Source organism: Lepidochelys olivacea (assembly GCF_965140295.1).
Source record: "Lepidochelys olivacea isolate rLepOli2 genome assembly, chromosome: 15".
Taxonomy (NCBI): Eukaryota; Metazoa; Chordata; order Testudines; family Cheloniidae; genus Lepidochelys; species Lepidochelys olivacea.
In genome coordinates, this window is record NC_140425.1 from 12,129,948 (window position 1) to 12,156,142 (window position 26,195).

The window sequence follows — 26,195 nt, forward strand, 5'->3', positions numbered from 1 at the left end:
TATATTGATTTCAATTACAACACAGAATACAAAGTGTACACTGCTCACTTTATATTATTTTTATTACAAATATTTGCACTGTAAACATGATAAACAAAAGAAACAGTATTTTTCAATTCGCCTCATACAAATACTGTAGTGCAATCTCTTCATTGTGAAACTTCAACTTACAAATGTAGGGTTTTTTGTTACATAACTGCACTCAAAACCAAAACAATGCAAAACTTTAGAGCCTACAAGTCCACTCAGGGTTGCTTCTCCTTCAGCCAATCCTTAAGACAAACAAGTTTGTTTACATTTACAGAAGATAATGCTGCCCACTTCTTATTTAAAATGTCACCAGAAAGTGAGAACAGGCATTTGCATGGGACTTTTGTAGCCGGCGTTGCAAGGTATTTACATGCCAGATATGCTAAACATTTGTATGCCCCTTCATGCTTCGGCCACCATTCCAGACGATGTGCTTCCATGCTGATGACGCTCGTTAAAAAAATAATGTGTTAATTAAATTTGTGACTGAACTCCGAGGGGGAGAATTGTACCTCTCCGGCTCTATTTTACCTGCATTCTGCCATATATTTCATATTATAGCAGTCTCGGATGATGACTCAGCCCATGTTGTTCATTTTAAGAACACTTTCACTGCAGATTTGACAAAACATTAAGAAGGTACTAATGTGAAATTTCTAAAGATAGCTACAGCACTCAACCGAAGATTTAAGAATCTGAAGTGCCTTCCAAAATCTGAGCAGGATGAGGTGTGGAGCTTGCTTTCTGAAGTCTTAAAAGAACAATACTCCACTGCAGAAACTACAGAACCCAGACCACCAAAAAAAAAAATCAACCTTCTGCTGGTGGCATCTGACTCAGATGATGAAAATGAACATGCATTGGTCCGCACTGCTTTGAATTGTTATCAAGCAGAACCCGTCATCAGCATGGATGCATGTCGTCTGGAATGGTGGTTGAAGCATGAAGGGACATACAAATCTTTATGCATTTGGCACATAAATATCTTGCAACACTGGCTACAATAGTGCCATGAAAACACCTGTTCTCACTGTCAGGTGTCAGGTGGTCACCCACTCCTGCCTTAAAAGGCTTAAAACAGCTCAGGAAGAGGGCTGTGGCAGGGAAGGAAAAGCAGGACTGATTGGGGGAAGCAGCCTCAGCTGGGAGCCATGCCCCAATCCGGCTACGGCTGGCTTAATGAGGGCCCAGATGGCCCTTATAAGAGGGCTGGGGCCAGAAGCCAGAGCGAGAGTCTCTTCTAGCTGCTGGGGAGTGTACCAGGGTACCTGAGGTGAAGCGGAGCTGGGGAAGGTCAGAGGAGCTGGGAGGCTCCAGACTGGAAAAGCCCCAGGCTGCAGGCCTGGCATACTGCCTAAGACAGGGTACTGGGGTTGCAACAAGGCAGCCCACGGGTAGGCGGAGGCAGCAGGTCCAAACCCCCCTTGCCTATGATGACTGGCTTATACAGACTGCAGTCAGCCCCAGTGAAAGGGGGCTGGATGATGACTGGCAGTAGCCCATAGGCTGAGGCAAGGTGGGGATAGAGGATGGGGGTTCCTCGGGGAGGGGAGACCCAGACCTGTGGGGTATTGCCTGGAGGGGCGGCACCCCAGGTAAAAGGGCACCGAGGTCCGGGAGGGAGGTAAAAAGAGCTAATTCCCAGACAACCAGCAGGAGGCGCCGCTGGGTGAGTCTGCGCCCCATTACAGTGAACAAGAAATGGGCTGCATTATCTCCTGCAAATGTAAACAAACTTGTTTGTCTGAGCGATTGGCTGAACAAGAAATAGGACTGAGTGGGCTTCTAGACTCTAAAGTTTTACATTGTTTTATTTTTGAATGCGGGGGGGGGGTTTGTACATAATTCTACATTTGTAAATTCAATTTTCATGATAAAGAGATTACACTACAGGACTTGTATTAGGTGAATTGAAAAATGCTATTTCTTTTGTTTTTTACAGTGTAAATATTTGTAATCAAAAATAAATGTAAAGTGAGCACTGTAAACTTTGCATGCTGTGTTATAAATGAAATCAATATATTTGAAAATGTAGAAAACATCCAAAAATATTTAAATAAATGGTATTCTATTATGGTTTAACAGTGCGATTAATCATGATTAATTTATTTAATCGCTTGACAGACCTACTTCCTAGATTTTACATCTTCTCGTCCTGCTGACATACAGTAAGACCAGCTTGATTTTCCTCTTTGGCCTCCTTCCCCACCTTACGCACGCATGTTTGGCGATGCTTTCATTCGTGATCTGCTGAAAAAATGTTGCCTGGTTCCCTCGGGTTACCACTGAGATGCAAGATTTTAGGGAGTTGGAAAAGGCCATATTTGAACTTTCACTGCATTAAAAAAATATCATTCATTTCAACTGACATTTTGGGCCATCTCAGAGTTTGGTAAAAAAAATTTTAACAGTTCTCACAAAATTTGCTACTACTGAGATATGAGAGTATCTATGCGCCTCTCTGGTGTATTTATTTCTAATTTATGGGATCATTTTTCGAACCTTCCCATTTGACCAGTCAAATACACAAGTGTCTAGACCCTCCTCAATGCCAACATGTAACTCCTAACAATGATTAAAGGAAGGGAAATGCCCTTCAGAGAGAAGACCTAAAAACATCACTGGGTTTGCCTGGCTTCATCTATACAGTTTATGGGTTTTGATTTTCTTTTAAATTCTGCAATCCCGTGATTTATTGGCAGGCATTTGATCAGTTCAGTGAAGCAGGGTCGGGGGTATTTCCACACTCTTCAGAAAGAAACATTGGAGAGGAAGAATGCACTGAAATTAGCACAGCAAAAACAAAAGGAAAAATGGCGAACTGAATGGCAGCCACCCAGAGACTCATCAGATGAGGAAGACTCAGATGAAGAGCTAACTGAGTAAGTGGGTTTTTGGTATTTTTGGGGACTTGAGAATCAAAGGTTTTGAAAGAGGCAGTTTCAGAATTAAACTCATTGTCACTGCCGTCAAAGCTGGACATTTGATTCACTGTTGGAAGATTAATCCCTCCTCATATAAGGCCTTTCTTGAGTCATATGCAGACCCCAAATTTTCAACTTACACACTTACATTAGGGCAACAAATTCTGCATTTGAACCCTCTGATTGGCACTGTTGTGCCTTAAGTGAGTAATCAGCCACCTACATGCTAACTTCAACACCAAGATATGGAACTTGGAGCCTTAACACAGATGCCTGAGGTGGAATAGTCCCTCTCATATGAAACAAAAACTTGACGTGCTTTAAAATTCAGTTAATAGAGTGGAAACTTGATTCATGAATGTGGAGCAAAAATGCTTGAGAAACAGTACAAAAAGAGGAAGAGGCCTGGACGGGAGGAGGGCTGGTGGGTGGAGGGAAATCTTCAGAGCCAGCTGAGGAGAGCTGGCTGTGTGAGGAGAAGACATTGGTGCACAGGAGGTCTACAGTGCTTAGCTCTCTAAATTGACCCACCTAAGAGTTGTTCCTGCCATGCCACAAAAGAGGAACATGGGGCTTAGGGCCAGATTTGTACAGGTATTTAGACCTCTAAAGATGCATGTAGGTGCTTAGTGGAATTTTCAATAGTACCTAGGTTGAAATCCATAGGAATGAGGTACCAGGCACTTGTGAAAATCCCACTGGGTTCCTATCTCCATCTTTGGGGGCTAAATATCTATAACACTCTGGCCCTAAAGCATTAAGAACACTTTGGGATGGCACACAAAACAGAGTGGCCTATTTGTGTTCATTTGGTACTGTCTTTCTCTCCTTCTCGCACTCCCCACTCTGTTTAGTTTCATGCAATCCCAAACTTCCCATTACATTGCTGCTGGTAGCTGAGATTATCGTTAGTAATAATTATGCTTCCTCCACTGAGATTTGCTAACCACTGGACTATTCTTCCTCTCAGAATCTGTTTTGTTTATTCAGTAATTCTCTATTTGTTTTTAATAATCATTTCTAGCTATGCAGGAGTTGAACAGATGAAGTGTTGAATTTTAAGCCTGCATCCAAACAATTCGATTTTTACTTTTCTGCCATGCTCTCTTTTCCACCCACTCCCACTCTCTCTGTGTAGGTTCTGTTTGGTCTGGACTTCAATATTCTCTAACTAGATAGGCTACTCTGAAGTTTTGTGTTGTCAAATACTGTGTATATATTCCTGCTTCTCTTTGGGCCTAAGAATTACAAAATCTCAAAAGATGCTGGAGACCGCAGTCTCCTAGTGGAGATGGGTCATGCAGGAAGGGTGAATGGAAGGGAGCTAGCTGGAAGCAGCAGCAAATCTCAGTGGGGCTTAGGACGTTGGAGACCTGGGTGAAAGTGCTTGCTTCACCGCAGACTCCCTGTGTGACCTTGGGCAAGTCATTTAGGGCCAGATTTGTTAACATCTTTTAAAAATATTTTTGTCAGTGTAGCTTATTTTGATCTCTGAACCAGTAAAAGCTATACTGGCAATAGCTCCTTTTTGCTGTTACCAACTGCATCTAGATGAGGGCTTTTGCCCTTATAGAACTGTTGCACACACAAAAATCACACCCCTCATGTAGATCTGGCCAAGGGAGTAAGGTTGGTATCAGTGACTACTTAGTTGCTCAGCGTTTTACTTATCGTTCCCTCCAACTGATTTTAAAAAGATCTTTTAAATTCTGGCATCTAATCTCTAAAAAAGCAAATCTTTAGACTTGGGTGGACCAAATGCAGAATTAGGGTTGAGGTCCCTGATTCTCCTAACTGGAAATTTGGTTACTGAGCTGCCCTCTTCTAGTATGTGTGGGATGGGATAAGAATGCACACTGAAACTAATGAAAGAAATGCACTCTGTTGGCAGGCCTTTGTTTATATATGCAAACTGTCCAATGTAATTTATGCAGAGGCAGGATCCCTGCTAGCAGGTGTTAGTTTCATCCTTGTCATGTTATTCATGTTTGCTTGATGCTGTGGCAGGCAGTTAAAAAGCTGTTTTCAGTCTATGTGGGGAAAATAGGGATTGTTATCTGTTATTTCACTCCTGGCTGTAGCAGTGCTGAATTTAAAAACTGGGAACTCAGGGGAGATAAGAAGGGTGTAAAGCAGTTTAAAGACTGCTTTGGAGGGGATCTCTTAGGTTCTTTTCAACAGATAAAATCTAGCGTCAGCCTTCTTCATAAGGATTTTTATATACAACTTAAAATACAGCATTTTACTATAGCTTCTACTGAGGATAATGAAAATCTCAGCTGAAGCTATTGAATGTTTTGCATTTTTTCATGACTTGATTATCTTGCACTTTGGAGAAACACACTATTGCTCAAGCAAACCTTAAAACAGAAGCTTTTAAGGTATAACAACAAAAAAGGTCTATAAAAAGCCATCATGAAGTTCCAAAATTTTTCTTATTTACTTTACCTCCTTGATTCTTTTCATTAACAAATCAAAAGATGATTTTGCTAGCTGTGGGCATGATGAACTCTGCCAGTGGTAGGAAAATCTAAGTTGTGTTCTTTCTGCCTCTGACCTAATCAGAAATGAATGTTCTGCAATCAGAATTTATTGGACAGTTTTATGACTGGTATGCGAAGAAGAGCAGTATCTAGCACTCTTGCATAGTTATCTTGATTTTATAGTTCAAAGAGGAGTAAATAAATCTTTTTCCCTCAAGTAAGACTCGAAGACAAACAGGGGCAGATATTTTAGGCCTAATTCTCCACTTCATTACCTCAATTTTATGCCAGAGTATAAATGGAGATGCACCAGTATAAAAACAGTGTAAGAACTGTAGAATCACAGCCACTGAGTTAAGAAGGCACCTTTTGTATAGTCCCTCTTCTCATGGGACTGGGCGTGTTTGTATCGGCTTAAATGGGTTATAGATGAGCAGCCAAAACCATTCTTTCAGCATCTCTCTGACTGTTGACAATGGACTGATGCTTTTACATTTAATTTTGTGAGGCTTCTTACTATAATAAATACAATCCACTACAGTGGTTTATTTTACACAGATTGTGCACCTTTGCCAGTAGAGGCTAATAAAGATGTTCTTTTCAAGTGTCTTAAATGGTGACAGACTCATCACTTTGTAGCAGTATTTATCTGAGTGTCCTGTGGTAACAAAGATCTGGAAAGCTGTAAGTAAGATTCAAATTAACCTGATTCCTACAGTACCTGTATATAGGGGGATCTGCATATAAGACAAATTAACGGTCACTATCCAATTTAGGAATGACCAGAGATATGTTAGTAAATAGGAAATAGTAGATATTTAATTGCTGGAATTCTCAGCTCCCAAGAAGTTCAGTCATAAAGTCACATCAGCAAGGATCTAATAGAGCACCTAATTTCCCTGTCAATGCAGGAATGTTTCATATATTTCTCCAGTGTAATGCTTAAGCTACCACTTGGGGGTAGTTTAGTTGAAATCATATATATGGTAAATATAGTTACATTATTGTGTGGTTTGAGAAATAGTTCAGATTTTTGGAACCCTAAAATATGTACTTGACATAAAAGCTTAGTTCTGATAAACTATTTGTTTATATATGTTGTGACAGGGTCGGGCCAGATGGCTACAGAACAGTAATAGAAGGCAGATATATTAGTCCCAGGTTAAATAGGTCCCTTTTCCCTGGGTAAGGTAACATGAATAATTAGAAACCTGCCGCCAATGCCATCCCAGAAATCAGTAGAGAGAGGAGAAACACCCTTCCTCTTATTGGTTCGGCGTGCAGGACTTATGAGTAACTCCGAAATGTGGAAGGTTGTAACAGTTTCAATGCTGGCAGTCGGACTTTCTTTAGGGCTCATAGAGAAGAATAAAGAAAGTCTGATTTGGGGAAGCATGAAAATGTGCTGTTTTGCACAATGGAACCTCTGAGTTACACAACCATGTTCACTTTGGGTCAGCGTAAATGTCTAATGTAGAATGTAACTTTGACTGCTTTGGGTGAAAAAGAGTCTGCTTCCAAAGATGTGATGTCAGACAGACTGTACCTATAAATGTGACTGCAAGACTCTTCAGTTGTGACAGTCCGAGGTAAATCCCATTAGACTGCAGCCTTGATCCCTTCTGTAGTAACAAACATATTAGGCAGAGCTGAATAGCCACACATTTCTTCATTTCTGAATTAGCTAAAGAACACTGAGATATCTGATAGTTCATTTAGTGTAACAGTGGGTGCCTAGGCAGTATATGAGTCACTTAACTCAATGTTGAGATGAATGTTGCCATGCTAATGTTGTATCTGCTATCACATTTGCTTTGCTTTAGAAAAATTGTAGCAGTGGAATGCCAGGAGCACATCTTTTTTCTTTTGATTCCGGCTACACACATCTTATAATTAGCAGCAGGGGGCTCACTCTAAAGTTCTGTTCCATATTCATAAAGAGAACCTTTTTCCAGAAGGGTATTCAGTCATCTAAGAGGACTCTGTTCTCCAAATTCTGCATATACTTTTAAGAATTCTGACTCTGACCTTACCTGCCAGCTATTCTGATGTGGGCAGTATCATTTCAGATTTACATCAATTTATCATATTACTGGTTACAGAATACACTGTTGTCTGTTCATTGTAGACCCACTATAAGTTTTTGCATAGCCGTGTCCTTGGAGTGTTCTGCTAAGTAGCATCCATGAAAAAGCAAACTGATATCACAGCCTTATGCACTTGATATTTTTCCCTCTTCCTGCTCTTCACTTTTTGTCCTGTTCCACTATCACTCAGTTATTTAATGCAGTGATGAATGCCGGAAAACCTGCCTCATTTCATAGAATATCAGGGTTGGAAGGGACCTCAGGAGGTCATCTAGTCCAACCCTCTGCTCAAAGCAGGACCAATCCCCAATTTTTGCCCCAGATCCCAAATGGCCCCCTCAAGGATTGAACTCACAACCCTGGGTTTAGCAGGCCAATGCTCAAACCACTGAGCTATCCCTCCCCCCGACATTTATTCATGTCTTCATAACTCTTCCTCTGCTGCACACACACTTCTTCACACAGTCTTATTAACTGTCAGTTTTAAAAGCTTGCTTCACCTGCCCCCAGTCTAACAAGGCAGACAAGCTTTGACAATTCATGTGGGATACAGAGGTTTTTGTTTTATTTTTCATGGTGTATCATGGAACACTATACAAGACGTTGTGTCGTCTTGTCCCAGGATGATGATAATCTACCCAAGAAATTTCCATCCGGGGGAACTACCTCCTATTTCAGCTAAGTCCATTGCCTCGCTATCTTTGGAAACCCCATTTTTGTGCTAGAAATTACACCAGGTATGCAGATATAGTCAAATCCACCAGCTCGCAATTCAGAGCCAGCCAGCAGCGTCATGCCCTGATACAGAAGCCCTACAGAGTAAATTGTGAAAATAAAATTTCTTATGGCAACTCCAACTTCCTAACAAGTGACAGTGCATAAACCAAAGGTTTCACTCAGCTTCACATACTGTGCTTATTACCTTATGTATGAGGCCTTCCAGTGACATACTAAGCTATGTGATTGACATTTGTCACCTAGGATTCCTTCTCCATTCCTCTCCACTTCCTGGGAAAAAACTTGTGTGTGGATTTTGTTGTTGGTATGAAGTGCTATGTGCTTTTATTTGTGAAGGTACAGCTGAAGAACTGCACTTGGAATGGAGAGTGGCATAATTTGAGGTGATTCTTACTGTTTGTCTACACAAACTGTTCATGGCAAGCTACTGTGTGACACCCCCACCCCCCACCCCGCACTAGCTTGCCATCGTCTAACTGTCTGTGTGGATCCTGGTGATGCACGTAACAGTTTGTTAATGTGCTTTGATCTAGTCTTCTTTGAAATGGGACTGGATCAAAGTATATTAACAAGTAGTTGGTGTGCATCAACAGGGTCTGTGTGGACAGTTAGTCCGCAGCAAGCTAGTGATGGGGAGATTGACACCCCAGCTTGCCACAAACTAAATGTTCATGTAGACATGCCCTTAGTTCCTGTGGGAGTGAATTCTGCAATCTTGGACTGACCCTGGACAAAATTCTGTTTCCTGCATTAATGAACTTTATAATAGATCATTCTACTTTGCCATGGAAGCAGAGATGATGATAGCAGTCTTGATCCCAGAATGAGAAGCAATCTTTTAAGTATTCTGAGATCAGATCATTACGACCCCTGAAGATGAGGATTTGGAACTTGAATTTGTCATGCTGTTGTATGGGGAGTCAATGTAGTGAGTAGAGGAAGGTTTTGATGTGCTTGCAGAAACCCATATCACTGCAGTTATGCTTGCCACATTCTGTACTAATTAGTTTCTTTAGAAAAAAGAAAAGGAGGACTTGTGGCACCTTAGAGACTAACCAATGTATTTGAGCATAAGCTTTCGTGAGCTACAGCTCACTTCATCGGATGCATTCAGTGGAAAATACAGTGGGGAGATTTATATACACAGAGAACATGAAACAATGGGTGTTACCATACACACTGTAACGAGAGTGTTTCTTTAGGTCTCAAGCTTTCATACCCAGATTACGTTGTTACATTGTATACATTGTTATAGTCTAGCCAGAAGGCAATGAAGACCAAACTGGGCCATGGTTAACAAAGACATGACAAAGAATCCTATCCAACTAGAGATGGTAAAAGGAGTTTCTGGTGGATGCTGCTCTGTGCAAGTTCAGTCTCAGGGAGGAGTCCAGGAGGAATTTCAAACTTAACTTGTGTGGGTATGCATCTTCAGTCAGTGGAGACTGTACCATAACTGCAAACTCCTCAGTGTTTTTTTCTGCTAACCAACAAAACCTCCATTTTGCTAGGATTCAGATTCCAAAGACTTCTCTTCAGCTGTGAGCTGGTATTGCTCAAGCACTGGGTGAGATGGCTAACAGTAACTTTGTATGTTGTAAGGGATAGATAGATATATGTACCATATGCATACTGTTGACATGTGAGCCGAGCCTGCAACATCCACCAGTTTTACTGGGGCTGTTTCTCCACCATCTAGCTCCTTGTGTAGCTATTTATTTACACTTGTGCAAAATGGGTGTAAAATGCTATTATTCTGGTTTAGTAGTATTTTGTACCCACTTTGCACAATTATAAATGGATACCACTCACTTTTTTTGTTACATCCATCTACACAAGAGCCAAATTTTCAAATGAGTGCCAGTTTGATCGCTAGTGGTTTTAGCCACACAGTAAATTTGACATGAAAAATTGTGTGCAGAATTTATAAGCAACTTTTGAAACATTAGCCCTTAGTTTCACTGAGAGAACCTTATCAGAAGCCAACATGCTAGTAAGGGGTCTGATTCTCTACTCCATTACGCTGCTTTTATATCTGTGCAAATTCCACTGAAGTCAATGGAGTTACACCTGCCTAAAACTAGCATACTGGAAGGTAGAATCAGTTTCACAAATTCTTTTCTCTACAATATGGTCAAGAAAATTCTTATAATCCCAGATGGCCCACAGAATATTAATTCACTGTAAATGCCTAATTCAGAATTCAGTAGTAGCAATCAAAGTTCTGGCAGATCAGAACAGACAATGCTACTTTAAAAAAAAGGGAAGAGGAAGGATGGGCATGGGTAATGTAAATAAGGCTGGGCAGTCACAATTGTTCCCTATACATCGTATCTTCCACTTCTAATGTTTATCCTTGTCCCCTCCCTTAGTTTCTTTTTAACAGAAGGTCCCCTGCTGAGGAAGAAAGCAAAGAAGAAAAAGAAGGCTATCATACAGCCTTTCATCCCTGTCTACAACAGTCTTTTGGTTCCACAGCCACCTGCATCACATGCGTATGTTCTAAGGCAAATCTAAGATGCACCCATCTTGCCAGTATATAAGAAGGATGCAAAGTAAAATGAGACCCAAAGTGCTAATGCCTCAAGCCACTGTCTGCCTGATGGTCCGTAAACCCTAGAATTTTGGAAATATGTGGCTCATAAAATAGACAAAATTTTTAACTACAACAGGGCCAAATTCTATCCGCAGATGAATTCATGAGACTCCCATTGACTTTTAATGAAAGTCCTGCATACACATCAAAAGCAGTATTTGTCTCACAGGCCCTAATCCCACAAACCCCTACTGTTTGGTGTGGTGAAGATTTCAAGATTAGGTTAATTTTTTAAAAACTCTTTTCGAATTCAAAAGTTTAGATTGCCTAACTAAAAATTGTTTCATGTAAGAGAGAGCATGGGTATGTACTAAGTGTGTATGTCTATGCTTCTTCGAATTCACAATCTGAGAAAGCATACTCACATGTTGTTGGGTGTTGAATGCCCACAACTGCCATTAAAATCAATAGAAACTGAAAACACTAAGCACTTCACAGGATCAGCCTCATACAAAGGTTTCATACCCAGAAACCATGGTGCGTTTAGGAATCAGGGTTGTACATCAATCTTTTACAGAAGTTCAGAGTAGTCTAGAATGCAAAGGAGACATTGAGAAATTTGATATGCCACAATTGTTTTGTACCCACACGTGAGGACCTTTTGCCTTCAGATACTGAAACTCACGTCCCATTGACTTCTATGGGAGCTGTGCATACATAGGAGATTTTTTTTTTCACTAGCTAGCAATCAGATTTTTGTAATACCTGTTAAATACCTCCAGGTTAATTGCTGTCCACCATATAGCTCTCATCAGAACAACATCCAATCCCTGACACTTTCTGCTGCCAAACCTTTTCCCATACCACCAACTCACTTATTATTAATCATGTTTACGATGATGGTGCCTAGCGGCCCGCCGAGAACAGGGCCCATTATACTGGGTGCTGTACAACAACCATACAAAAGACAGTCCCTGCCCCAAAGAGTTTACTTACTGAATAGACAAGACAGAGCACTGGGGAAAGAGATAGAACTAGAGGTGGCTGGAGAACAATACAGGTCTGCAACAACTTTCAAGGTTTTACGTTTGTTTTTGTTCCACACTGGAACAAAATCAAACCATATCAGATGTTGCATCCCGCTTCATGGGTATATGGAGGAAATTGTGATAGCGTGGGAGCATGGAGTAGGCACATAAGATTGAAGATTTCAATAAAGTTTGGGTACTATCCTGAACTTGTGCATGTATATGCCCAGAAAACCTTCAAACTCTATGAGATTTGACCACCACTAATAATAATGGCCATCATAGATCCACACTCACACTTACCTTCCTCCACTTTGTTAGCTGGGTTTCTCCTTTGGGGGCTCAGTCATAAGGAACTGACAGTTTGATGTTGTTAGAGAGACAAGGTGGGTGAGGTAATATCTTTTATTGGACAAACCTCTGATGGTGAGAGAGACAAGCTTCCGAGTTACACTGAGCTCTTCTTCAGGTCTGGGAAAGGTACTCTCAACATCACAGCTAAATGCAAGGTGGTCCAATAAAAGATATTACTCCACCCATCTTGTCTCTCTAATATCCTGGGACTGACACAGCTACAAGTACACCGCATAGTTTGTGGTAGTCAGTCACAATATTTATGTGCACTCTAGAATTACGCATTGCTCTCACTCAAGCAAGTGCAAACGGTGTCTGGAAACTCTGAGTAAGGATTCCTGAGTGAGTGAATAGAAAGGCACAAAAACATAGGAATGTGGCTCTGTGTAAGATACTGCCTTCACAAAACACAACTGTATAATTTACCCTTTCCCACCAACAGATGTGGAAGAATCACCCAGGGTATACTGGCTAACTGACATGAAGTTGTTTACGGAAGGCATGATCCAAGATATGTTGTTAACCTATTCTGTGTTTATCCCCAAGATTATTGTTGTCAGTCATTTAGTTCCTGACTGTTTGCCAGGGTATCCCCTGCATGTAATGATCTAACTGTTCCTTCTGTCACCTTTGCAGTACAGCACTTGGTTTTTTTTTCTTCATTTTCACAGTGAACCCCTCTTTCGACAGCTTTGTGCTCTACACTGGCTCTTGGAGGCTTTGACTCTGGAACCCAACTGTTCCTTAAAACCCGTGTTAACCTGCTGGAATCCAAAGTACATGCACGCTGCATAATATTCTTTGATGGGATGAGGTTTTGTTTTTTTCTCTTGCAAACATTCGTTTTCCTCTCCCTTTGCTTTTAAGTAAAAATTATTTGAATAACATGTGATCACTAATTCTGGGCCTTATTGTGTTATCAAATTTTGCACAGAACTCCCCTTTGGAATCAGTAAGTTCTGTGGACAAATCAGCAGCATAGCATGGCCCTCTGTTAGGATATGCTGTAGCATTAGCAGAAAGGATCTTGAGCTTTTGAATCCAAATTTGGTTTAAAAAAAATTATGCAAGTTAAATGTATTTACTAAGATCCTGATTCTGCAGCCTGCCTTGCATGGCTGTCCCAGTGAAATCAACTGGAATTTTCTCTCCAGTGTGATTGCAGTTCAGAGCCTGTATCAAGTGATATTTGCTAGCTATTTTTATTTCATCACTTAGATATGGCTCTGGGCTGCTTTAAAAGATAAGTTACTTCAGAATATTTTGTATCTTTGCTGTTTCACTTGTGTAATTAGTAGTAAATACTGTTTTAAATTTTTCAACATTTTCAGCCAATAGATATAGTAATATTGAAAATAAAATATTTAAAGTATTCAGGAAGTTTTCTTAATTGTATATCCAGATATCAGATGGAACCATAAAGCAATGAATAAAATTATTTTCTCTGATCCTCAGGGCAGAGCTCTTCAAGGCTGTTCTGGTTTCTCTCCCTATATGCCCAAAAATCCAATTGACACAAATAGAAGCTTTGCCTATATACAACAGAGAGAGCAGAATAGTCTTAGAGAGAATTCACCAGGTGGACTGGAGATGAAAACTTAGTCCAGTGTGTATTGTGTGTGAAATGTTTGCCCCCCTCTACATATGTGCACCAGGCACTAGAGAGGGATGAGACACACACTGTACCAGTGGGTTTCACAAATATTTTCTCATAGCAGAAAAATTTAGACTCAGGACTTCTGGGTTCAATTCCAGGCTCATCAGGGGAATGTGCTCTAGTGATTTTTGCAGTCTTCTGACCCCAGTCTCTCAACCCCACCTCAAGCCTCTCTCCTTCTGCTCCTATACACTCCTCAACTGCTCCTGCCCCAGTTCCCCTCTGCTCCTACCCTAGCTCTTCATCCCCATCCTCTGCCTCTTCCCTCTCCCCTCTGCAGTCAAGTCAGACGACTTCCTCTATCTCTTCCTTGCAGCCTGGGTGCCAGTACAGGGAGCATTGAGAGCACAGGAGAAACGGGCCCTGTGCTTTCAGTTCTGGTTCCCCATACCACAGCAGCCCCTAGCAGAGCAATTACAGGAAAAGTCCTGCTCAGCCATTACAGCCCCAGTCTCAGTGCAGGCAGATTTTTCAGCATAGGGCCCTGTGCTTTCCGTTCTGGTTCCCCATACCACAGCAGCCCCTAGCAGAGCAATTACAGGAAAAGTCCTGCTCAGCCATTACAGCCCCAGTCTCAGTGCAGGCAGATTTTTCAGCATATTTAGCTGCCACTCTAATGAGTCTCTACTAATGACATGGGAACTGAGATCTTTTTCAAAGTCTTTTAACTTGACCAAATTTGGGAGAATTGTCATGCAGATAGCAAAAGGCACATCCCTGGCTCCAGGGCACCTCCCCCTGCCAAATTTCAATACCTTGCTCCAAAGAATGGAGATAAAACTTTTCAATTAAACAGCTGGAAGAATTTTTTAACATGGTCAAAACAATGCATTTTCCCTAATCTTGTTCTTGGAAATGGCTGAAGTATTTTAAATGAAACTTTAAAAACAAAATTCAGTCTGAGGCAGGCACTTCGCATGGCAAAGCTCAGGCCAAATGGATAGAACTTATAAGCAACTGAAAACAAGATCCTTATCATGAAAAGATCAGGCATTTTCAAGTATAATCAGCACTCCCAGCTCCATCTGTAATAGGCCAAATCTGCAGTTACATCCATGCAGCTACACGACCCAGACCAAATTCTTCAGTGCCTTACACTCTCTGGAAATGGGAATGCATAGAAATAACTGAGAGCAGAATTTGGCCTAATGCATGTATGGTATGTTTGTAATACATAATAGCTAAGCTTTCTGAACATTTCTCTTCACCTGTGACTATAATTCACTCGCCACTATAACACTAGTGAGTTATCCCTCTCCTCCTTACAAGTGAAGATAAATGTCATAGCAGAGATTGGCCATCATTTATTCTCTATTTATTGCATTTCTAAAAAGAACTTGTAATAAAAGCAAGATTCTTGAAATGGAAAACTCATTAAATTGTTTTTCACTTAGGGACCCTGGTGGCAATAAAAGTACATTTAAAAAAATCAATAAGGACAAGGCAGCAAGGTATAGATGGGAGCACTTTATCATGGATACAAAGGTAACTTCATTGCTAATTTCTACTTTACGAGCTAGTCCAACTTTCCAAATATTTATTTTCTCTGTTTTGTTCCCTCATGTAACTCCCTGATTTGATCTTTGTGCTTGAAACCTGTGACTGCATGACACACGTTCCAAAATTCTCTGGATTTTGATAAAAAATAATGTTTGATGATGGATTACAGAAAGAGCAATAGTTAGCCAGGTATAGGAGTGTAGCTGTGGCTTTGGCTGAATAGTAACTAATGATGTTGCTGGAGGGAAATGTACTACTAAAAATATGAGAGTCCCTGAAAATATTGGCATTTTGCCCCTTTGTTTGTTAATTAGAGACGCAATCCTACTTACCCATATTCAAATGAGTAGACCTTACTCACACAAGTAGGCTACTGTAAGCCATGTGAGTAAGAATTACGCAATTTAGCAAAAGAAAAGGAGGACTTGTGGCACCTTAGAGACTAACAAATTTATTTGAGCATAAGCTTTTGAGTGAGCTGTAGCTCATGAAAGCTTATGCTCAAATAAATTGGTTAGTCTCTAAGGTGCCACAAGTCCTCCTGTTCTTTTTGTGAATACAGACTAACATGGCTGCTACTCTGAAACCTGCAATTTAGCAGGATCCAGTTCCAGTTTACTTGCTAGCTTGTAAGTGCCCCATCCTGACAAACTCCAACAGTTAGTTTGGGGTTTTTTTACTTAATTAAAAGGTAAAAATTTAAATCAGAAAACAAAGCCCAAGTGCTGAGGGCAGTACAAGAAACAGAAATCATGTATGGCATCTAGAGAAAAGGAAAGGGGAGGAGAAAATAAGGCCATTCAGATGAAAGGCTTTTTAAACTATTGAAAATTTAAATCTTTAACTGAGGAGAAGTGACATTATTGAAGGTGTACTACAGAAAATGTTGTGGAGAACTTCGATGCTCTTCTGCATGTTTCTGAAGAAGTGACATGTTTCTGAAGTCCATGTTTCTGAAGAAGTGACAGGTGTTCTCTCCCCCTCTTTATTATTTCTTTACTATTACTACCCTACCTACTGCTACTAAAGTCATTTGCGGGAAAACAAAGGCAGCATAGTGCCCAGGGATTAGACCAGGAGATATAATAGGATTATGACTTTGCTTGAGGAATCAGTAGCAAGAGTTGCTGAACTCCTAAAAAGACAAAGATCATGTTTCATCATAAAAACAGCCATTCTGGGCCAGACCAATGGTCCTTCTAGCCCAGTATCCTATCTTCCAACGGTGGCCAATGCCAGATGCTTCACAGTGAATGAAAAGAACAGACAATCATCAAGTGATCCATCCTCTGTCGTCCACTCCCAGCTTCTGGCAATCATAGAGTAGGGGCACTCAAAGTGTGGGGTCCTCAATGAACTGATCTAGTGCTTTTATGAACCCTGCTATATTTTTGGGCTTCACAACATCCTCTGGCAAATATCCTTTGTAATAATAAAAAAGAGAGGAGAGAGGGGAATCAGCAAATCGTACAATATTCACAGAACTGTTTCTAAATAGGATGTTTTCCAGATTCCCATGTGGGATTAGGTTAGGGCCCAAATCAACAAGAATCAAGGAATCCAACGTGACTGCTGATGTTGACATTCCTTTCTGTCCTCATGTTGCTGTGGCTTTTTTTTTCTTGCAACCTAAATTAGACAGAAGTTTCTCTGTTGTCATTTACGTTAATATTATTTAAATGTATGTTTTCATATTTGATATGAAATCTTTTATTGAGATATGGATTCCTCCAGGGTATTTGCAATGTGATACATTCTGTTTTGATTATCAAGCGTGCAGACTTCAGTCTGCTGAGGTTTCATATTTCTGACACAGGAAATTGATTTCCAGGGTGTGGGAGAGGTGGAGGCTTGAACGTTTATCACTGCAGCTTTGACCTTTTTCTCCCTGGAGGTGAAAAAGTTGAGGATTTCTTTATTAGCAAACCTCTATGAAGCTGCAATGCAACTTGTTTGCAAAGTATACTGGTCCACTTGGCACTAACGCCAGAGCCAGAGAAAGATGTAGGGAAGAACCCAAAATGAAAGAGACTCCCAATTTAGCAGTTTGGCCAACCTGTTGAATTCGCTGCAGAAAATCTGCAGAGCACAAAAAAGCCCAGAGGAATACAGTATTGGCATTAGATATGGAAATACAGTGCACCATCCCTGTTAAACGTTGTTATAAAAATTCCCCTCCTTTATTTTCCTTCTGGGTAAGAAATCCTGCCAGAAAGCACCACGTAGTCAACTTAGCAGGAAGACAAACAAGAAAACATCTATAAGCGGCTCTCGATTTAGTGGTCTGTCATCTCCCTATAGTCGAACTCCTCTGGGCAGCATAAGTTCCCTAGTCCCCAGCTCGGAAGACAATACCAATGTGAATACAGCTCCCATTGATGTTACCAAGGAATATGAAGACTGTGAGTCAGTACAGAGCAGACAAACCAGAGAGGATGAAGAGCCTGTTTCCCACTGTAAGTTGCCTTTACTTGACTGCATAGTAACAAATGTATTTGCTCCCTGAGTTGCCAAGAAGATCTTTATCTTAAAGATACTTCTGGCTGTAGTAGGTTGTATGACTTTGAGCAGGTCACTTAACCTCTCCATTCTTCCTTTTCTCTATCTGCAAAATGGGGCCAATAAAGCACAATCACAGGCAAGTATTAAGAGGCTTATTTAATCAATGTTTGTAAAGTGTTTTGGCATCCTCAGACAGATGGCACTACGAAAGTGCATAGTATTATTATATCGACCAGCACATACTGCTTTTCCCATTACTAGGTTTCTTATTTGCAGTGAAAACTACAATCACTGGACATGAAGCAAATCCTCACATTTTATTTGGCTTGTGCAAAGGGCTTCACAAAGTGGAATGTCCTTTTCATCTTTCCTGTCTGCTTTAAAGACAGAGGTAATCTATTCTAAAAAACCTTTATGGATAAAGGACTGCATTAGCTTCATGTTCCAGCAGGTGGGTCAGTAAGGTGTCATTTCACTCGAGCAATGTTGCCTGATGGGCAGAGAGGACTGAGGCATCTTCCTTGAAAATCATCAAAACTACTTTGCAGTTTCATATGATAATACACATTGTATTTGTCTGTATCAGTTCAGCCTTCAGCCACAGCATGCTGTGAGCTGCATTATACGGTAAGCCTAACTCCTGTTTACGTCCATTGATGTGCCGTATGCACTGTCTATCCAGTTGCTTTTTTGTGTGCTGATATACTATAGGAGAAAACTATTTACCAGTAATTCAGTTTGTTTTATTAATCTACATATTCCTCCTGCCGCTTCATTTTTGAAGATTAATATTATTGGAGGAATTGGGTTTGATTTGCTAGATCACCATGCCCAGTTCTCAGTTGAGGTCAACATTATGTACCAGTAGGTTTGGACATCCCATTACTAAGTTCTAATACATCAAGAAAACCTGATTCACAGCATCAAAAGTTGAATCCTCCCAGTTGTAAAAAGAAAAGGAGTACTTGTGGCACCTTAGAGACTAACCAATTTATTTGAGCATGAGCTTTCGTGAGCTACAGCTGTTACTCTGAAACCTCCCAGTTGTGTTATAAGGAAAAAAGTACTTTGTCCAAAGTGATCAGGAGAGCAGAGTGTGGCTCAGAAGATCGTGGTATGATTTCTTTTCAGTAGCCCTTACTGTGATGAAACAATTTGAAACCATTATGAACAAATTGCTATGGATTTGTCATTGTTCAGCCAATCAAGTTATTAAGATGGCATACAATCCACAACTCTGCAGTTTTCAACAGAAGATGTCTCACAAAAGTAGAACAACTTCTGTAACAACCAGCTGATCCACTGTAATTCCATATGGGGCAGTGGAACTACATAGATATTTATTTAATTTGGGACTGTTTACTAATGTACATGTTACTCGTGTATTAATATTATTTATTTGTATTACTGTGGCATCTAGAGGCCCAAAACAAGACTGGGCCCCTTTATGGTTGGTGCTGTACAAACCCATAATATGAGACAATCCATACCCCACAGGATAAGGCAGACAAAGGCTGGGTGGGGAAACACTGGCACTGAGAGATGAAGTGACTTTCCCAACAGATCAGTGGCAGAAATGAAAATAGAACCCAGGTATCCTGACTCCAAGGCCAGAACTCTGCCCACTGGACTACACTGCTTCTTAGAGGAAGCAAAATAAATTGAACACACTGTTTTGTGAATTATAGGCAACACCTGGTGTACTCTGGATCAAAATAATGCTAATCTCTGCAGCTCTCAGGTATTGTGTTCAGAGGCAAAAAGGAAATTCTGCATCTGCTTTAAGACATTTTTTAAATGAGTTAGTTTTTTACCAAATGAGCTCTGCAGATGAATAATGCAATCCTTACTGTTCTTGGTGTTAATGATTCTGACATTGCATTCAGTTTACTTTATGCTCCTGGGGGCAGGACATAGACTTTTTACCCAAGGAAGGTATGAGAGAGAGCGTTGGTTTTTCACACTCCAGACGCAATTGAGGCTTTTGACGATGAGGAAGAGCTGCATCTTCACTTTCCCTCTCTCTTATGACCAACAGTGGAAATGATAGGAAGATTCTGGGGACTTTAATCTCCTAGTTTAGTAACCCTCAACAGCACCCAGACACTCAAATGATCTCTGCTCCAATATCTACTGCTGAAAGTAGCTTCATTTTTCTGCTAAAATTATCACGCAAACTGATATTTACACTGTCGTCGTTAGGCTTCCAAGTTAACTTTCCACTGAGAAGAATGGGAATGGTTGACAGCCCCAAGTTATTGTTTCAGGTGGTCTGTTTGCAAGCTCAAAATGACAACTTTCGGGTCACTTCCAAAGTGTGAACCGAAGGTATTCTTCACATCTATAACAGCTAGAATTTTTTTTTTTAAATAAAAACTCACTTTCTGAAGGACAACACTACAGCAGTGGATGGATTCTGAGGTAAATTCTGTAGCCACAGAATCATATTAAACACAAGGACGCCTCAGAGCCAGAACAGGAACTGGATTAGAACAGCTCGGCTGCCCCTGTAGCCTATTGCTCAAACAGCTCATGAAGCTCCCTATAATTCACACAGAAGTACCATTGAGATGACACATGTTTATTGGAAAACATGTGAGAAATATATTGCATTGGGCAACTAATCTGCAGATAAATTTGAACATGATTCTTACAGAGGGTTTTTATTTTGCTTCAGGATTGAGTCTGTAATTTAATATGGAGCCATTTACCTGGCTATAATTTAGTTTGTATTGTTTTGTGACTGCTACTGTATCGAACCTGCTTCCACAAGTTTGATTTCCAGCATCACCGACTGGGTGAGGAACTACACTTGTCCAAAGGTTCTGTAAGTCACATCATGTTGACAAGTCAGATGTGGAAGCTGTCATCCTCACAGCTGTGGTATAACAGGCAGGTCAGTTCTGAGGTTGTCTAATTTATCATTCAGTCTCCCTCTGATTTGTCAAAGGTTTTACAAAGTAGATTAGCATTTCAAGCTTGCTTTCTTTGCCACATCTAAAAACTTCTTTTAATGTATACCAACTGTATCATCCCTATTTTGAATAACACAGCACTAAATGTAATCCTAATTTTTCATGGTTACTGCATAATGCATTATTTGTGCAAATCATTTCGAATGACAGACGTTTACTTCATATGGATGAAAAAAATATGTAGGACTGTATCTGAGAAATTAAATGCCAACAGGATTGCTTCTGCTTCTTTAACCAACAATTTAGTGGTGCAGTTCCCAGTCTTAGAAAGACATAAATTCCAAAGAAAAGTCATACCTATTTGCACAAGGGATCTTCATTATAAAGCTTGCACTTTAATGGCAGGCTTTCCTATGGTGTCCATCACTGTAGTAGCTGAGCCTCTCACATACATAGACGGATTTATCCTCATTAGGACCCTGTGAAGTACGTGAGTGTCGTTGACTCCATTTCACAGATGGGCAGTGGAGGCACAGCATTTCAGCAGCTTTTCCAGGCTCAGACACCGAGTCGGTGGCAGAGCGGGGATCTCGACCCACATCTCCTGAGTCACAAGCCAGCATCCCAATCACAAGACCAGCCCTCTTCGCACCTGTCTCTTTTCTAGTTAATGCTTAGCTAATTCACAGCAGTGCTGTGAGCATTAATATTTATAAAGCGCTTTGAAGTTATACAAGCCACGTACAGGTATTATTATCCCTATTCTTCAGATGGAGGAACTGAGACAGAGGAACTGAGGGTCCAATCCCACAAAAGGGTGAGCACGTCCTAGCAGATGTGCCTTGCCCTCCATTCCCATTGACTTGAATAGGCGTGACGGTGCTCAGCTCTCCAGGATCAGATCCAAGGGTATGTCTACGCTACAGTCAGAGGGCTGATTGCAGCACGTTTCCACATACCTGAGCTAGCTTCGATCTAGCTAGGCTCAGGTACCAATAGCAGTGAGGCCAGAGCGCAGGGGCTTCGGTGCAGGCCAGGAACACGAGTATGTACCCAGAGACCTGGTCAGGCTTGTACAGCTTGTACTGAAGTCCTTGTTGCCATGGCTTCACTGCTATTGATCCTCGGGCTAGGCTAGATTAAAGCTAGATTGGATGTGCTATTATCTCCCTCCCTCCCTCCCCTGGTAGCAGTGTGGAATACTGCAAGGGCTCAGGCTGGAGCTCAGGCTCTGAAGCCAGAGAAGAGGTGGGTTTCACAACCTGAGCTCCATCTTGAGCCCAAATCCCTACACAGCTATTTTTAGAGTCGTACCACAAGCCTGAGTCTGTAGACCTGGGCTCTGAGACTTGCTGCCACAAAGCTTTTTGGGTTTTTGGGTTGTTTTGGTTTTTTTGCCATATACACGTACCTTAAGATTTGTGCAAGGTCATAGTGAGAGTCCATGTTTAGATGCTTAAATATGGACATAACACCCTAACTACAGGAACCAGTTTCTTAAAGTCTTGGTCAGTCAGGGTTTGTTTAACAACAGATTAAGTCTGTGTGTGTTCTGTAACCTCCTCTGCAATATTTGAATAGGTATTTATTATTTAGTAGCAGTTGTTGTTTATATCACCACCCTGCTTGTTTGTGCACAGTGCTTTACTGGGGTTTAAGAAAAGGTCCCTACCTTGAGGAACATACAGTTAATTGACTTTAACCTACAAGGAGCTAAACCCCTCATTTCCCAGTGGAGCTCACTTAGCACCTCCTAGGATATGTTTAGTACCTTGCAGGATCAGCTGAAAATTAGATCATACAACGACTAATAACAACAGACCATGGTGGATGGTGTCTAGAGAGAGGGAATAGGGCTCTGGGCAGAACACTGTATTGATTATTTTATTGTATTTCTTGTGATGGGTTTTTTGTTTTGTTTAGTAGTTGGGCACCAAAGCAGAAGTGGATTAGTGGTGGAAAGGTCCTCAAAAGAAGTGAGTTTTGAGGAGGAATTTGAAGAACAGTGAATTCATCTGGCACTCAGGGGGAAAAGGGCTATTCAAGGTATGGGAAAGCATGAGAGCACACAGTCACAATGGAGAGAAGGTGATAAAGGTGATAACACAGTGAAAGTAGAGATCGGCTGAAAGAAAGAAAAAAGATGGCGTGATAGTTGGACAGGCAGGTATGCCCAAGCAAGGGCTTGTTGAGGATAAACTATCAGCTTTAAATGCATCATGGTAAGGATATATCTCTCATCAGATGTTACATTCCATAGTTCATTTTAAAGAAGGACGGAGTGACGCAATAGATTAAGTTGTGATGTTTACAAATATGCCCTTAGAATGCTGATAGCACGAGCATTGGAATTTGAAGTTGATCTTGGGTACAGTTTGTGAAAAGTTGCCTACTTTTCTATTTCCTGCACAATAATTTTGGATAAACGTTAAAGAAGTTTGCTAACTTCTCATTTGTTATTTATTTCAGAGCCAAAGAACAGGGACCCACATTTCCAGCCGTGAATAATGGTTTGGTATATTTCAATTTCTGAGTGCCCAACTTGAGACATCTGAAAGGAAGTGCTGAACCCCCTTCCTCTGAAAGTCAGGTCCTTCTAAAGGTGTCTTAAGTTGGGCAACCAAAATCACGAATCAGAATCAAAACATGAGGCCAGTGTATGCACCATTCCCTTGTAAAGAGAAGGAGCAGCGCAAGGTCCAGTGGGCACATTTTTATAAAGGTGTTGTTTTTTTATCAGACCTACAGAAGTTACTCCAGACCATATACGAAGATGTGGCAAAGAATTTCAGTTCAGAAGATATTGTTAAGAAGACCAGACTGCACAGGTATGCTACATGATTGGATTCTACAAACCTAAGACGGGCAGTTCACTGTAATAGCGCTTACACTGCGCTATTTTTTTTTCAGTTTAGTTGCTGATTAAATTCAATAGTCAGTGAATTTTAGAGGACATTGACATTTCTCTGTATAGGTGACAGAATGGCCCATTTGACTGTGCACAATACATGTTTATTTTCCAGGTGGACACTCAGTGAATCCTTCTCTTACAAGAAAACATTTCATGCAATGCCTGTATAAATCATCTACAGCAACTCTATAGAGAAAGGTTTCAGAGTAACAGCCGTGTTAGTCTGTATTCGCAAAAAGAAAAGGAGTACTTGTGGCACCTTAGAGACTAACCAATTTATTTGAGCGTGAGCTTTCGTGAGCTACAGCTCGCTTCATCAGATGCATGCTGTGGAAAATACAGAAGATGTTTGTTTTTATACACACAAATCATGAAAAAAATGGGTGTTTATCACTACAAAAGGTTTTCTCTCCCCCCACCCCACTCTCCTGCTGGTAATAGCTTATCTAAAGTGATCACTCTCCTTACAATGTGTATGATAATCAAGGTGGGCCATTTCCAGCACAAATCCAGGTTTTCTCCCCCCCAAACAAACCCACTCTCCTGTTGGTAATAGCTTATCTAAAGTGATAAGCTCTGTGTGTGGGAGGGGGGGAAGGGGAAAAAACCCGGATTTGCGCTGGAAATGGCCCACCTTGATTATCATACACATTGTAAGGAAAGTGATCACTTTAGATAAGCCATTACCAACAGGAGAGTGGGTTTGTTTGGGGGGGGGGGGGGGAGAAAACCTGGATTTGTGCTGAAAATGGCCCACCTTGATTATCATACACATTGTAAGGAGAGTGATCACTTTACATAAGCTATTACCAGCAGGAGAGTGGGATGGGGGGAGAGAAAACCTTTTGTAGTGATAAACACCCATTTTTTCATGATTTTTGTGTATAAAAACAAACATCTTCTGTATTTTCCACAGTATGCATCCGATGAAGTGAGCTGTAGCTCACGAAAGCTTATGCTAAAATAAATTGGTTAGTCTCTAAGGTGCCACAAGTACTCCTTTTCTTTCTATAGAGAAAGAGGCCTTTTTCTTCTCGATGTCTGTAGAATTGTTTATGTTGCTACCATTGCATTTTCCACACACTGCCCATAAAATTTTCAATGGAACTTTTATCAAATGCACTCTGCAATTATCCCTGGGTTTTAGAAATTTTCACGAGAGTAAATAGTTAGTGCAGATCAATTTTATACATTGTCATCATGGTACTGAAGGCTTAGGGCCACTTCAAAGAACCTCAAACTGAACATTTTCCAAAAAGTAGAGCCTAATATTCCTGTCACTTATAGGCATGCAATGTCACTGAAGTCACTGGCAGATCCTTGGTCTGCAAAAGACAAACAAGTAAAGAGAGAGGGACAACAATATAAACCACATTTAAACTCTGTCCTAATGCTACCCGTAATAGTTGTGAGACTCAATGAGAAGGACTTAGTCTTGACAAGGCTGTGTTACAGGTGCTGTGATTTCTGCAACTCAGAACTGGAATCTGTGAATTTCCTGGCTGTTATGGGTGTATGCATTATGTCTCCTAATTAATTTTCAAGTATTTTTCTGTTTAGTGCTGTTTGTAAATACATATGGGCCAGATCCTCAGCTGGTGTAACTTGGGATAGCTCTATTGAAGTCAGCAGAGCTACATCAAATCAAACCATCTGAGGATCTGACCCATACATCTTTGGGTTATAAAACCCCTAAGCTCTGCAAGAAGCCATGTCTCTTCTCTCAAGGTTGACAATCATCTCCAGCACCAATGCTCAGGTGCTGGAGAAGGTATATTCTGACTGATGTTGTCTTGCCTTGCAGTTCCCCAGCAGTATATCAAAGGAATGAGAGAACGAGCCTAACAGCCTTGAAGGACCAGGAGAGCATACTGGGACAGAGACCTAAAAGGTAGGAACGTTAAAAAAGAATAAATGTGTGATGTAGTATGAGATATGCAATCACCTTCACAAGTGGAAAACAGCTCATAAAGTCACATGCATGAATTACACCCAGCTTGGTCTGCTGTAAGAGATGGGATTGGAGAAACTGTATTATGCATCCCCAATTACTAGAGTTGTGCATTTTCAATATTGGAATTTTGGAATTGCTTTGGAATTTTGCTTTATGGCTCACACTAACATTAAGAGGAGTCATGCAGCTGTGGCTAAAAATGTACCTTTGTGCATTTACATTCGCTGATAAACAAGACAAAGCATGGTTTAACCTCTCCACTTTCAGGCCAGCTAAACCTGTGTGGACTAAGACCCATTTATTGTCAGAGGATGTCTCCCACAATTTGCCAGTATTGGGAACGTGACATTGAGACCTTATGGAGAAAGAATGGTACATGGAACAGCACTGATCTGCTCTCAATTATTCTAGTATATAGAATTATTGAAGTGTAGGGACCTTCAGATGTCATCAAGTAAAACTAGACAATCCTGACAGGTGTTTGTCCAACCTGTTCTTTAAAACCTCCAACTACAGGTATTTCACAACCTCCCTTGGAATCCTATTTCAGAACTTAACTACCCCTGTAGTTAGAGA

At 40.8% G+C, this 26,195-nt stretch overlaps 1 protein-coding gene across 1 annotated transcript in view; it reads left to right on the top strand.

Annotated features, from left to right (window-relative positions):
• CCDC60 (coiled-coil domain containing 60) overlaps positions 1-26,195 on the top strand; it is a 113,709-nt gene that overhangs the window by 75,744 nt on the left and 11,770 nt on the right. The window contains exons 4-10 of the mRNA XM_084648949.1: positions 2,733-2,912; positions 10,635-10,757; positions 12,852-12,956; positions 15,232-15,322; positions 17,538-17,793; positions 23,495-23,582; positions 25,470-25,556. Of these exons, the coding sequence (XP_084505075.1) occupies positions 2,733-2,912; positions 10,635-10,757; positions 12,852-12,956; positions 15,232-15,322; positions 17,538-17,793; positions 23,495-23,582; positions 25,470-25,556 (930 nt within the window). The remainder of the gene's footprint in view (positions 1-2,732; positions 2,913-10,634; positions 10,758-12,851; positions 12,957-15,231; positions 15,323-17,537; positions 17,794-23,494; positions 23,583-25,469; positions 25,557-26,195) is intronic.